The following is a 15,795-nucleotide window of genomic DNA, read 5'->3' on the forward strand; positions in this document are numbered from 1 at the left end:
TACACACAAATTAAAATAATTAAAAAGTCAGAGTTGACATGCTTGTGCCTGCTAACACTGTTTCAGACTGAAAGAAGGTAATGACGATTGCACCACTCCTTAGACCTTTCATCATTTCTCCAATCACATAATCACATCAGTTTGAGAAGATTCAGGTGCCCTTTAGCTGGGATGTGGTGATTTTCAGAAACTGATAAAAATCTCTGCAGTTCATAAGATGTACAGAAGTGATAAAAGCTTATGTTCAAACAACATTTACATAGAAGCCTGATAATGAAAACAAAGACGATTATAAATTGGTAGAAACCTGATTTGCTACGGATAAGAAAATTCTGAGAGTCAAAATGACAAACAGGAGAGAGAGAGGATTAGTAACAAGCAAATATTAGAGTTTGAATTGGGATGGAAAATACTATGAAATGTAACTATGTTTGGTAAGTTTCTTAATGAAGAATATTATTAGGAATCTCTCTGGGTTAGCTCTACATCCAAGGACAAAAAAATGTTAATTAAGAAATGTGTCTACTTCTGAGCCTCTTTTCTAGTTGGAAATACAGAATAAATTCAACAGTTTCTGTCAAAGGTCACTTAATGAAGCATATCTGACAAGCCAGAATCTATATAAGATGTTCAAAAAGGGCTCCACTGAAGTCAGTGGAATCTCTTGGACAATATAGTGGGGACAAGAACTAATAATCTCATTACTACTGTATCTTTATTAACAAAGTGTCCCACTTCAACTGCCATTGTTTGCTGGAACCTTGAATGATTATTTAAGACTCAATTCTCTCCTTTTCCTAGCTCATGTCTGTACACAAATTCTTTATGAATTTAAGTGAAGTCATGACCTCGGTGGAAACAGTGATTCGATTACATTCAATTTCATTTACACAACACAAAAAAAATCTGAGAGCACTGTGCCTTTGGTATAACCATTGGGAAGCCAGAAGATGTGATGGAAAGCACAAATAAACTTCATCTTAAACCAAATGTCACTGAAATATTAAAAAGAGGGCCATGAAAAAAAATGAGGAATTCCTCTGTTTTCAGCAGACAAATGGTGCATCAAGATGTATAATTATGGCTAGTTTTGAAACCAAAATAGCCACTATGAAAAAGAATAATTTTATAATATCTTGCTAGAAATCTCAACTTAGTTTACATTTAATTTATTAAACCTCATAACACTCCTGTGAGGAGGTGTTGATATACCTATACTGAACATTGGAAAGTGAGCGATAAAAAATTTACAGCACACATTTTCAAAAGGGACATCTAATTTTAGTTCTCTCAATTTTGGAGCAACCAACTTATTTGAGGGACATCAAAAATAAAATCCTTTTTATTTCAAATACACACCTACACATGCCTATTTTAATTCAGAAAAAACTGAATTTGGAACTAATGCTATGGGCTCCTTTCTGATTATTACAGCTAAAGAAATAACTGCAAAATTGTAAACCCAAATCTAAGCTACCATTAAAAAACCCACATACTCAAAAATAAAAACAAAGTTTACATCTTTTTATAGTTTCAACATTCATCTAAATAAGGCTGAAGTGTGAACAGATACAGTATTGTCTTCCCAAGTCTGCAGACTGACAGTCTGAAACAGGAGCTCTCTAAGATTAAAATGAAATATTTATTTCATTAGAAATTCGACTTGAAAATTTGATGACAACTGAAATGAGATTAAGGGCTCGTCTTCAGAGAGAAATGTTCAGATACAATAATACAGGTGTAACTCCCTATCTGCACACACATTTTTTCAGACTAAGAGTGTCTACATAGGAAGTCACACAACTATACCAGTATCTGTTAATTTCCTCTTGTAGACAAGACCTATTTTACTGTTTATCATAAATAATTTAAAACTTTGCTTAATTAACATTACTAGCCTAATACTTAGGGTAAGGACAATCCAGTAACACTGATTCTATATTATGACAATTTATATTGGTTTTTGCCAATCCCTAAAGAGATTCAAGGATAAACCTCTAAAACAATACATTTCCTCTTTCCCCTCAAAATTCACATTCAACCATAAAAAATAAAGGCACTTCTGAGTAAGGGAACCTGAAAAATTGTGGAAGGATTAACACAATCCTTTTATGAGGTTTCCTAAATTTATGAGGCTTCCTAATTCATTAATTAGGCCTACATCTGCTTGCAAATATGAAATCCATTATTACTTATAGCATAGTTTAAAAACAAAATGCTGTTAAAATCATTTTAAAAGAGCATTCTTGCCGGAGTCTACAGGAATCAAGCTGCCATTTCTTAACAAAGTGTTCCAACATGGTTAGTGTTGTGTTTAGGACAGCACATCTCTGGTTACACAAAGCCAATTATTTCACTGATATATCATGTAAAATAAATAAATATAATTATTGCTAATAAATGCAGAATTGAAGAAAAAAAAATAGTTTGCTAAGCAAGGAGAGTGAGGAAATCTGGTGTGGGGAACCAAGCACATAGAAGCCAGGGCACCAGGGAAAAGTAGGGATTGCAGAGAGAGTATGTATATATACACACACCAAAGTTGCATGGATAATGCTGCACTGTTGCAGTGTGCTGGATGAAGACACACTATGCTGACAGAAAGATCTCTCCCATCAGCATAAAAAACCCAGCTCTGCCAGTGACAAAATTCATGTTGGCAGAAGAAGCTCTATCACTGACACATCCATGAGCACGTCAGTGTAACTTGTGTTGCTCAGGAGGATGAAACAGTCACACCCAAGAGCGATATACCTTTTGCTATCATAGGTTATATCTACTCTATAGCCAGAGTTCCTGAAAAATTGGAGGTGGCACACAGGGATCTTACAGGAACTGAGAGATGCAAGGCACCCCGGTGGGTGCAATATCCTTGGTCTAAAGGAGCAACAAAGTGTATAACCCTCTAATTACATGAAGATTAAAAATCTAGAAACTATTTTATTTTGAGAATCAAGCAAAGAAGCAGGACAATTTTATTAAAAGAAGTGTAGAGAAAAAGCACTAGTTATACAAGCTCTCACCTCTGTCTCCACTTACAGGGGTTTTCATAGAGCCTTCCTACTTTTTAAAGCATAAACACATGGAGGTATGCATACACACATTGGCAAATAGCCAGATGCATTTAAAATTGATTTGGAAGGCCTTTATAGAAAACCTAACAAAAACAAATATTTGAGACACAAAGAAATAAAACTGACCAAATTACTTGTCAAGCAAATGTGCTCAGATTGCCAACAGGGTATTTGTGTGGCTTTCAGACTCCTTAACGATATTAGCCAAAACTTCTTTGCATAGTGTAATTAAAAAGCACTGTTAACACAGATTAAGTTTAAAACACTGACTCCGTTAACAAAATAACAGTTGAGTATAAAAAACTCAAAAATGGAAAAATGGAACAGATCACAAAAACATCTGGAGAGCTTATTCACTGTATTTGCTCCTGCCACTACTATAAGAGGAAATTACTTACCTGCATGTAACTGGAGGTTCTTTTAGATGTGCGGTCCATATTCATATTCCAATGAGGGTTATACAAATGTGCCATATGTCTGAAGCCAGAGCTCTTGAAACTTGTAGTATCTATTGGTCTGTGCATACATGCTTGCTCTGCCTCAGTTTCACGCAACATGATGAAGGGCAGAGTGGACCAGCCATGCCCACAGTTCCTTCACCACCACAAACCTGACATCCACAGCAGAGATGAAAGAGGACAAGCTGGAATCCAAATGGAGATGAAGCATCTTGAAGAGCCTCCTCCTCTTCAAGGGATGGTTCCTACTGTATTCCACTGAGGGTCATTAACAAGTGTCACACGCTTCCATTTGCTCATAGACTCACCGTGTGAACTCCTTCCTCTTACTCGAGAGGATGTTTGATACTGCTACCCCAAAATTTGAGCCTACCCAAAAATCAAGGTAGGAAATGAAGAGTCTGGGGATTGGGATGCTGGATCTGTCCACTCTTGTTTTGGGAGAGGTGGAAGTAGAAATGTGGAGTACACTGACATCCAGAAAAGGGGAAACTAAAAAGAACCATCAGACTGACCAATGCTCTCTCCTTGAGCAAGACTCATGGCAGAAGCAGTGAAGGGGCAAAGATGTAATTGAACTGATCGTACAGGTGGAGGACTAAAGAACTGCACTGGGAAGGGCACCAACCCACACCACTCCTGGAGCAGTTTTGGGTGCATTTGCTATTGGTGTGGGAGGCAAAGAGGTCCCTAGTTGCTTGGAAACACTGGTAACCACAGTGTTATGAAGCTCCCATTCATGGTCAGTCACAAACTTCCTGCTAAGAGAGTCTGCAATCATGTTCTGAGTTCCAGGAAGGCATGCTGCAGAAAACAGGATATCATGTATAATGCACCAATCCCCAAAGGCAATTGCTTCTGCACAGAGTTCAGGAGACCTTCTGCCCCCTTGCTCGTTGATGTAGTAGATGGCTGTAGTGTTGTCTGACATGACAGGAATGGATGAATGAGGGAAACACATGATACATTCTCCACAAAGCTCAAAGATCCAAGATGATGTTGTGCATCTGGGACTCCAGAGCTGTCCAAGACCCTTGAGCCAGCTGCCCATAGGGATTCCCCTAGCTAATGAACAATGTGTTCCTGATAATTGTTGTGCAGGTGGAAGACAGAAGGAACGAGATGCACAATACAATCTATGTCCAGAACTGGTGGGAGGAGAAAACCTTACCGGGAACAGTGAGTAGAAAGTCCAAAGAATGTTGCATGGGAGAGTTACAGGCAGAGAAAGCATAGATGAGTGAAGGCAGTCATGTAAGGGCAAGCTGCGATGTGGCCAAGAAGGGAAAGGCACATGCCGACTGGGACAAAAGGACTGGATATCATCTTGGAAATTAGTTCCTCTAGGGTATGGAATCAATCCTCTACTAGGGATGCACAAGCTGATATTGCATCAGTGTGTGCTCCAATGAGTTCTAGAGACTGAGTAGGGTTCAAAGTCAATTTTTAAACATTTACCACAGGAAGGAGAGGAGTGTGAGCAGCATTGGAGGATGAGGCTTCTTTTCTTGCTCAGGCTGCCAGAAGCCATTAATCAAGATAAGGGAATATAAGGAATTATTGATGCTGGAGGTGGGTCATCACTACCGAGAAGACTTTGGTAAAGATTCATTGAGCAGTGGTGAATGGAAGAACACTGTACTGAAAGATGATGATGACCTGCTGTGAATCTCAGGCAATGTCTGAGAGGAGGATGGAAATCCACATAAAGTCGTGCATATCCAGAAACTTAAACCATATGCCTCTTTTTAAGGAAAAAATGATGACTGCAAGGGTAACCAAATTAAATTTTGGCTTTTGCATAAAGCAGTTCAGATAGCAGAGGTCTATGATTGATTATCTCCTGTCCTCCTTTTGGGGACTAGGAAATAGGTGGAATAGAACCCCGCTTCCTGATTGTGGGAACAAATCCAACCCCCCCCCCTTACAGCAAGGAGTCCACTTCTAGGACGAGGATATTGTTGTGAACTCAATCCCCGAGGTGGGATCAGGGAAGAGAAGAAGCTAGAATTCTGAATTCAACTGCACAGTAATATAGAATGGCATCCAGGACCCACTTGCACATTATCATTGCATTCTAGGTGGGTAAGAAAAGTGCTATGCACCCTCAAAAAGAGTTAGATCAGGTGCATAGTATAAGGAATGGTGGTTGAGAGCTCTCTAAATGTACTGAGAAATAACGTTTGTGTAGACAGGGCATGGGAAGCAAAAGGTTGTGACAATGATTTCCTAGGTCCTCTACCATTTGCAAGAGACTTACAGAACTGTTGTTGAAAGAACTGGGGAGAGCTTTGAACCACTGAGTCAGCAGTGGGCAGTAGAGCTTGCACTTGGGTGCCAGTGTGTAAAAGCACAGTGATGAGAGGATAGCTATAGAGTCTCTGAGGGTATGTCTACACTGCAAAGTTGATTCGAAATAACAGCCGTTATTTCGAATTAACTTTAATAGTGTCTATACATGCAAACCGCTATTTCAAAATTAATTCGAAATAGCAAGGCACTTAATTTGAATTTGGTAAACCTCATTCTACAAGGAGTAACGCCAAATTCGAAATAGCTATTTCGAATTAAGTGCTGTGTAGACACTTAATTTAAAATAGGGGGCCTCCAAGCCACATTGCCTGTGCTAGCTCCAAGCCTGCCAGCCCAGAGCTAGCAGTGGCCACCGGGGCCCCTGGCCCAGTGGCACCAAAACATGAGCCAACAAGCCACTGGCAGCCAGCCCTTCACCACTCCCCAGGAGCAGTCTGCCAGCTCCCAGGAGCCTGACAGGGGCTGGAGAAGGCGGGTGCCTTCCTGGTCCAGGGTGAAGATCATGGACCTTATTCAGGCTTGGGGGGATGCCCCCAATATCCATGAACTTTGTACTAGACGGAAGAATGCAGCTGTCTATGGCAGGATAGATGCCAGCCTGGCCACCAAAGGCCACATGTGAACCCAGGAGCAGGTTTTCATGACAATCAATTTGGTCTGGTGAGACCCCCCCCAACCCTGGGCCCTGAGCTTCCCCTCCCCCTTCTTCCCCTTGCTTCCCCCTTCCAGCTCCCTCCTCCCAGGTTTCTCCCTCCCCTCTCCCACCCTCTCTCTTCCTCTCTCCCACCTCCTTTTCCCAGTCTCCCCAGAGGTTCATTCCCTCCCCCCCCCCCAGTTTTGTTCTATAAACCTAGTTTCTATTTTTGAACATACGTGTCTTTTGTTTGACATCAGGAAGGGGGGCTAGGGAGGAGTAAGTGAAAGGACGTGAGGAAGGAATGGGGCACAAGCCCATGGCGGGGAGGACCGGGGTGGCTCTGAGGGCTTTGAGGGGTGGACGCTCTCCCGCAGGGCCTCCTGGATCCTGACAGCCCCCAGATGGACCTCCCGGATAGCAGCCTGCAACAAGTGCAGCCGGGCTGGTGGCAACGACTCCACGAGATGCACCGGCATGCCCTTGGGGCAGCTCAGGCTCCATGTAGCCGAGTGCTGTGGTGTCCCAAGTATGGGCTCTCAGGGCACTCCAAGACAGGACTGCTTTCCTGTCCCTCATCGAGGTAGCCCTCGTATGTGAAACCATGCTGCATTCAACACAACTTGTTGCATTATCCTCAAAACCAGCTTCCTTTCCTCTAGTATAGTCAGGAACTGGGCTTGCTCCTGCTGGGACAGTTTGTGAAATCCATATGCTTACTGGAGGATAAGGAAGTTGTATTTTGCAAACTGAGATAATTAGAACTGGAGACTGGCAGGGGAAAAGACCTTGCAGCCCTCCTTATCTGCACAGATGGAATGTGGAGGCTGCCAATGGGACCAGTCCATTGTTGCCTGGATGACAAGGAACTCGAGTAGAGGATGAGAAGAGAAACTCATCCCCCTTTGGAGGCATTTCATACCTCTTTTTCCTGCCACCTGGAGGAAGAGGTACAAGTGGCTAGGGTGTGTCACTCTGGACCAGTTCAGAGATGGCCTCATTGATTAGTAGGGCCACTTGGGTTGGTACTAAGGCATGCAAGATGTCACATAGTTGTTGTTGTTTGTCTTGCACTTCTTCCAGTGAGACGTTAAGAGCAGTCAGTCACCATATGAAGTTGGAATTGTTGGTAGTCATCCCTCAGAGGTAAGGCGGGAGTTGAGGATACTGTGATATGTAAGCACAAGAAAGGGAAGTGCTCAGTTTTCGGCGGTACTGTCAGAGTATCACTACGCAGCATATCTTCTAAATGTAGATCAGAACACCTGCTGGATTATGGCTGGAAAGGGAAGATGGGAGACTCTTCACAAGCAAAGCAGGAAGGTTCCAATAGTAGATACTAGAGATATGATTTTAAATACAGCCACACTGGTGGTTCTGTCAGATGCTAGGAGGACCTTAGAGCCAGGTACCAAAGACCCTGATGCCATGTATCTTTATATCCTTTATTCTCACATTCAAAATTTTATTCTAAGGCCTTTCATACAACTGAGGACAAAACCACCTCAGCTGTGGTAATTTCTACTTCCTGAAGAAATTAGTCACCATATCACAGCTCTCAAGCTCTTCATTATCCTTTACTGAGCAAAGTATTTATTTAGCTTTAGGGTAATACTTATCTTTAATATCCACTCTACCATTAATGCTTGCCTCCCTCCTCCTCTAAGAGATCTCCACTTAACCTCCCCTGGGTCCCGTGCTGATGGCTGGCCAGTTGATTGCCTTTATAGACCTTAGGGGCATTTAAAATTATTTTATTCCAATTAATCTGTACCTTTGAGGTGCTTTCGCATTAATATATTTTTAAAAGCTTTAGTTAACCTCCCACCAATCTTCTCTTTCAATCTTAGAGGCATATTTATGTATTTATTACTGTTGTATATTGCAAAAAACATTTGTATCAATTATCTCAGTCCAGCAATAAAACATGCAAAGTTGCAGTTTACCAGTTATAAGCCAGCTCAATTGGCACAGAACACAGCACGATAGGTAACTTCTGTCAGTGGGAGAAGTCAGACAATCTTTCCATGAAAATACGCAGAGCACAGTGTAATTTGAAAGAAATTCCTCTGAAAGTTTTGAGATAAAAAGTGGAGAAAACCCAGGATGTGTCTTGGCAAATACACTGTTTGGAATATTCTTGTCAGTATTTTTTAGCTATGTATTTAAAATGCAGAAGATGATGTTTATACACAATCTGATGGCAGGCTGTTCAACCTTACTAGTCTGAAAGCAAAGACTCAGGTGTGAAAAGTTGTTCTGAGAGAATTCCTATATGTTGCTAATGTTCATGTTTCTGACCTACAAGAGCTTGTAAATTGTCTCTAAGATGCATGTCAAACTTTCTTATTCACCATTATAGTGAAAAAGACAATAACCATAGGACACAGCATAGAATGACAGCCTTTCATTACACTCAGCAATACCATTCTCCAAACTGTGAACTCATTTTGTTATTTTGGAACAACTATTAACAAGAACTTGTCATTGGATGAGGAGCTGGACATATGCATTGGGAAGGCTGCCACCAACTTTGGTCACCTCACAAAACGAACTTGGAAAAACAAGAAGCTTATGACAAAGACTAAACTATTGATTTATAAAGCCTGCATAGCTAGATTCCTTCTTTATGGTAGTGAAACATGTACTTCATCTAGTGGGGAAGCTCAATAGCTTCCATCTAGCATTCCTAGGGATTTCAGCCATTACCTAGCAAGATAAAACCAACAAAAAAGTGTTAGTAAGGGCAGAAAACTCCAACCTAATAGCTATTATCAAGCACAACCATCATCGATTAAGGTCATGTGCATAGGATGCAACGTGGAAGAATTCCTAAAGATATCTTACATGATGAGTTAAAGAAGGGTCAAAAACAGACAGGATACCCAAAAAGTACACTTTAAGACACCTGCAAGACAGATCTACAATGCTTTAGGTGTTGAGCCACAGACTTGGTAAGCCCAAGCAAATGATCATTCCAGTTGGCAATCCAGTCAGAGGATAGGCATCACAGAATATGATAAATAGTGGTCTCTATGGTCAAAACTAAAACAACGAGGAGTTCTGTGGCATCTTAAAGACTAAGGGTATGTCTACACTACCCCCCTAGTTCGAACTAGGGGGGTAAGGTATGCATACCGAACTTGGTAATGAAGCCCGGGATTTGAATTTCCCGGGCTTCATTAGCATAAAGCCGGCGCCGCCATTTTTAAAAGCCGGCTAGTGCGAACCCCGTGCCGCGCGGCTACACGCGGCACGGACTAGATAGTTTGGATTATGCTTCCACGAGGCGTGGAACGAGGTGTACAGATAGTTCGGATTAGGAAGCCTAATCCAAACTATCTAGTCCGTGCCGCGTGTAGTCGCGCGGCACGGGGTTCGCACTAGCCGGCTTTTAAAAATGGCGGCGCCGGCTTTATGCTAATGAAGCCCGGGAAATTCAAATCCCGGGCTTCATTAGCAAGTTCGGTATGCATACATTACCCCCCTAGTTCGAACTAGGGGGGTAGTGTAGACATACCCTAACAGATTTATTTCTGCATAAGCTTTAGTGGGATAAAACCACTCCAGAGTAAAAAACGAGCACCTTCCCATGATCAACAGGATGAAACCTTTCTTTGCACTTGATGCGATAAAATTTGTTTGTTCAGAAGTGACTTTCATAGTCATCAGAAAAGCTGCAACATGCAACTGTACCAAACTGAAACCAGGCTGGTTTGTTTAATGCATAATCATCTTGCTCAGTAAGCCAGCTAGCACTTGCTTTCAGCAAAAATATTTGTGATGCTGCTTAGTCAACTGAAAAAAAGAGTTCACATACTCAAATGTTCCAGCCTTGTTAGATGAATAATTGTCAATTTTCTTTAACAATGTCTGTGACATGGCCATTTCCACAAGTGTATTCTATAGATGTAAAGCAGCTTGCCAAGCCAATGGTTTCCCCAAGCAAATCTTCTGGGTTCCCTAGACCTAGGTTAGGAGGACCTTTCCATTGGTGGCTCAGAGGTCAAAAGGCTACCCCTTTGGGGACAAAAACTGGACAGTCCCTACGTAAAAGAATCAATGGACACAAATCAGATATTAGGAATGGAAACATACAAAAGCCTATAGGGGAACACTTCAATCTCCCTGGACACACTATTGCAGATCTAAAGGTAGCCATCCTGCAACAAAAAACTTCACAACCAGACTTCAAAGAGAAGCTGCTGAGCTACAGTTCATCTTCAAATTTGACACAATCAACTCAGGATTAAACAAAGACTGTGAATGACTCGCTAACTACAAAAGCAGCTTCTCCTCTCTTGGAATTCACACCTCCAGATCAGCTACTAGAAGTGGGCCTCATCCTCCCTGATTGGATCCACCTCGTCATCTGCAGCCTGATTCTGGCCTGCATATTTATACCTGCCTCTGGAAATTTCCACTACATGCATCTGACGAAGTGGGTCTTTGCCCACGAAAGCTTATGCTCCAACACTTCAGTTAGTCTATAAGGTGCCACAGGACTCCTCGCCGCTCCTACAATGAGGTTTACCAGCTAATTCAAAGTAGGGGGCAAGTGTAGACATACCCATAGATACAAGATGCTTTACAGCAGTACTGGAAAAGACTGCCCTTCCCTCCCAATATTACTTCTGATATTGAAGTGCTAAACTGAATCATATGGATTACAAGTCAACATAACTTACACAAAAGAATGCAAGTTTTAATTGAAATACAGGCCAAGAGTGTCTTTTTATTCTACCTTGGATAATTATGTACCCACCGTTTGTTGTAATTCAGGATCTCTCTACATTAAGACCAATATTTTTCCTCAGGAAACTAGGTTGGGTGTATGCAAGCACTTTTGCCTTCCTCCTCAAGAAAGGACTTAAAAAGTGTGTGACAGAAAGACAGTAATTGCCATACTTGATTAGAATTGTGGTCTAGATAGTTCCATGTCTGGTCTCTCCAAAAGCAGCCAACACTTTTGTGAGACAGTAATTCATAAAATGGCAATATATTATTTTCTGTATTATTATCCATCCCATTTCTTATTTATTTGAACGTATTTACTTTTCTGATACACTGTTTAGACGTTTTAATTGAGCTGTCTACAGTGACAGTCAGATCTCTCTTCTTGAGTTGATACAGTTAAATTTATAATTTATGAAGTGTGTAAGTAGTTTAAAGGTTTCCCTCCAATGTCACTGCTTTCCATTTACCAACATTTATTCATCTATTTAATTATAAATATATTATATTTATAATTACTAGCATTGATATATGTAGTGAACTGTCCTCTCAGGGATACCTAGGGTAAAAAAGGTTCAAAACTGCCTGAAGCTGCATTTGACTTACAGTGAGCAGCTGCCATTGAGTCATTTCTAGCTATACACCTATAGCATGTTACAAGCTGAATGTGTAAGCCAGAAGTTATCAGTGTACCTGATAAATGTTAAATGTGTACTGTTAGAAACTGTGCTCATTCAGCATACAAATCTGAAGTATTATAACTTTGATTTGTTTGTATCAAATACAATGCTTTTATTATTAGCTTTGATGTTCTAAATCTATGGCATCTTGACCATATCTTCTACAAATGCAATCAACAGATTTAATAAATCTGAAATACTGAAATAAAGATAAAATCATAAAGTAATATTAATGGAATATTTCATCTTGGATTATTCCAAAGTTTTTCAGAAGTATTATACATTACACCCTCATTTATCCAAATATCCTTCAGATAAATAAATTGGGTATTTAGATAAAATAGAAGTGTTATTTTGTGCTGTGTTCTAACTTCAGGTTGGAAGGCAGTAAAGCATCCACGAGAGCTAGGAATTATGGCACTTTGTGTGTCCGCCCCTCCCCTACACACCTTCATGTTTGCATTGCCTGTTTTGAGCTGTGGCTGCATGCGGCATCTCAGTGATGATTGTGGTGTCAGTGAGATCCCTGTCACACTGATCACTAAGAAACCATGTCTCAGGTTCCACAATGGGAAAGGAGCATTGACCATAGATCCTGCTAGGCATACAACTAATGCACTTAGAACTAGACACATTGTTGCAGCCATTGAGTGAGTACATAGCTTGTCCAGTGTATGGTGATTTTTTATGAGTATAGTGTATCATGAAGTTCATGTGAATGTGTTGCTTGTAATTTGTAGAGCTACATGGGGGGCACAAAGTGGATTTGAATAATTAAGATTTTTGGATAAAAGAAATTCAGATAACTGGGCAAATACTATACTTATATGAGCACTTAACATAGCTAGCTACCTAACTAGTGGAGTGGGTGGCAATCACCAGCATACACAGAACTATACAAATGTGACTAAAGCCAAAAGATTTTGGCCAGAAACAACAATGCAAGTTCCAGCTCCTATGAAAAGTGACAATGTATCTTTGAGGTGATGAACAAATCACTCTTTTTATGGTCTTATGCTACACTTGCATAGTACACATTTAGGGTTGCTAGATGGTTTCAACAAAAATACTGGACACACTCGACATTGCATCACAATCTACATTACATCTTATTTAGAAAATTTATATTTTCTCAATTTGTTTCCTGAACAGAAAGCTCAAATATTGGACTATCCAGTTCAAAACCGGACACCTAGCAACCTATACACATTAGAAGGATAAAACTTGTAATTATAGAGTTTTGTTCATTCCCAAGGTGATGCTTAGACAGCGGAGGCTCCTCAAGATAGGCATTATACTATTAAGAGTGATACAGTAGTATCTTTACTCATTACTTTAAACTGAGTCTATCAACCTTTCTGAATCAATCACTACCACAAAGCCATCCCTTTTTCCTAGTGGCAACAGACACTTCTTGAAAGAGCCTACATACTAGTATATAATTTCTTTAGACATCAAGGCAGGTAGGCTCACTCTTTTCTTAGAACTCTGAAGATGTGACTAGTCACAAGGATTATTTCACATGGACTTCAATGATTTAAGGAACTACAAGTGGAAAAACATAATGTATAATATGCTAGGTAGCTCTAGATGTTGTTCAGCTACTATTTATTTTCATATATGTGTAGTTTTATCTGGGTATTGATGAGATACAGACTGCAGAAGACTTCTAAGTCACTGCTTTTTCTCTGTTAGGTTAGGTTTTCCCCATCATCAATTCACAAAAGAGTCAGGAAATGTATTTTGTCATGGGGACTAACCAAATAATTCTTTTAGATAATTATCTCAATTCATGATATTCGTATATTTGTAGTTCACTTTCATTCTGTCTGCACAGCTCTCTGTAAAAGCCCTGAACATTCATAGGGCAGAATTTTCACCTTTATTCTTCATCCCAATGTTTGTCATTTTATGAACACAATGCTGAGACAGAGTAATACTAAGTTTTTTGGGTGCATGTCTGGGAAGACAGAGTTTACAAAAGAGCGCAAGATTTTGACCCAGGATCCACAGTCTGCTATAAGCTTTTCAACTAGCAATTGAAATGGCTGATTAAGTAAAAGCCAAGCATCATTACACTCAAGTTGCACAGGTTAGAGTTCAGAATAATATATCACACTCAAGAAGATTTGGATATTTGATTAAATTGGACAATCTCCTATAACAGACAAATGATTTAAATTTTAAAGCCTAATTCTACCAAATTTACTTTTTAATAATCTGGGACTACAAAAAGTTACTAACAGTCTTAAATGAAACACTTATCATTCTACATATGACACTGCACTGACTTGATTTGTTAACATCTATGTCAGTATGTAAATTATTCTTTTTTCCCCCCTTACCTCCAGATGCTCTAAAATATAGGGAGGATTTGTCATGCCAAGTCTCAGCATAGCTCCCTCGGGAATAACTTCAACCAGTTTCCACAGAAGTGTAGGAAGGTCTGTGCCTATGTCTCTGCCATAAGCTCCTGTGTCTTCGCTGGTCAGCCATATCTCACAAACACCCTCTGTGAATAAAAGAAAGAGATAATTAACAAATCTGTTTTGGAGCTGTTTATTTTATCATACAGCTGCTCACCCTTTTTAATGCAGTATTTCACGAGGCTATTATGCAACCAGACTGAGTATTCAGTCGCAGAAAAAAGAGGCTTATCCCATGGGTAGTGGTGGGTTATTAAGTTCATTTTATGAGCACCAGAGTGCTACACCAATGCTGTAAATTATCATTGCTGTGCGGTGATTAACATTTACAGCCAGTGATTAATACTGTGCTGCCTCTAAAGCAACTTAATCTGGATTTTTACTGCACTCCCATCTTTGAAGCTATCTAGTTTATTAAACAGGGCAACCAGTGCTGCTCAAGCTATCAGTCCTCGCTAATGACCATTACTAGAACTTAGCAGTCTGTTAACTAACCAGTTAGTCAGTTAACTCCAGGGGTAGTTAAAGATCAAACAAGCCAACTGCAGAATGTGGTAATTATCATGTATCCTGGAATAACTATTACAACTGTACCTTTTAAATTACACTGTTAGCAATGAGATATTAAATTATTCCATTAAAAAGGTAGGACCAGTGCAGGATGCCTAAATAGTAATGTTGGAAAACATGTTTCCTGGCAGTTAATACTTTTATTTTCCATCAATCAGATCTTAGGAAGTAGTGTAGTCGATTTGCATTGTAAAAATGCTTGCCCTTTAACACTGAAATCTTGTGACATCTTTCTGTCCAAAGAAAGCAAAGATTGTGTCACCTGTTAATAAGAGTTGAAATGAAAAAGACTTCACTAGTATAAGTCTGCCTTTGACCTCAACTTTTTCATAATATAGAAATGAAGCTGCTGAAGAAATAAGACAACTAAAAAGGGGGAAGAATTTATTATGATTCAATTAGATGACTATGCTTAGCTCAGTGCAAAGTTAAGTTTCTACTACAGGAAATGAACCAGAAAGAAAAGAAAAAGAAATCACATCTACCATTCCATTTGTTAGAAGCCACATGACTGTGGTTTCAAAGTGGCTCCAACTGGACTGGCAGAGGAAGCTAAGCCTCATAAAATGTAAATGTTTTAATCATTTTAATTTGGAAACTACAAACAAAAACATTGGTTTAAATAATGTTAAAACTATGAGGCAAATGGAAAAAGCAAATACTCTAAGTCATGCTATGTTGAAAGGGAGGTAAAACAGACTTTGTTGAGTGTCAAACTGAACTTTGATTCTTTAAAAAACATTTTAGAGCTATTCAATACTTAAAACTAAAACCATTTACAATATAAACCAAAATATTTTATTTAAAATTTTGACCACTGGGATAGCTTCATGAACTGGACTTGTTTTTGTGAGTGTCCTGGTGGATAGCAACATTGAGATGGTTCTCTCCAGCATACTTCAGTTT

General features: G+C 39.9%; 1 protein-coding gene across 15 annotated transcripts in view; it reads right to left on the minus strand.

Moving 5' to 3' along the window:
• CDKAL1 (CDKAL1 threonylcarbamoyladenosine tRNA methylthiotransferase) overlaps nucleotides 1–15,795 on the minus strand; it is a 585,431-nt gene that overhangs the window by 238,712 nt on the left and 330,924 nt on the right. For all 15 annotated transcript variants that reach the window (XM_089776363.1, XM_075921165.2, XM_089776362.1 and 12 more), the window contains one exon: nucleotides 14,239–14,405. In XM_089776363.1, coding sequence (XP_089632489.1) covers nucleotides 14,239–14,405 — 167 coding nt within the window. The remainder of the gene's footprint in view (nucleotides 1–14,238; nucleotides 14,406–15,795) is intronic.

Source organism: Pelodiscus sinensis, chromosome 2 (genome assembly GCF_052426305.1).
Source record: "Pelodiscus sinensis isolate ZL-2025 chromosome 2, ASM5242630v1, whole genome shotgun sequence".
In the NCBI taxonomy this organism is placed as follows: domain Eukaryota; kingdom Metazoa; phylum Chordata; order Testudines; family Trionychidae; genus Pelodiscus; species Pelodiscus sinensis.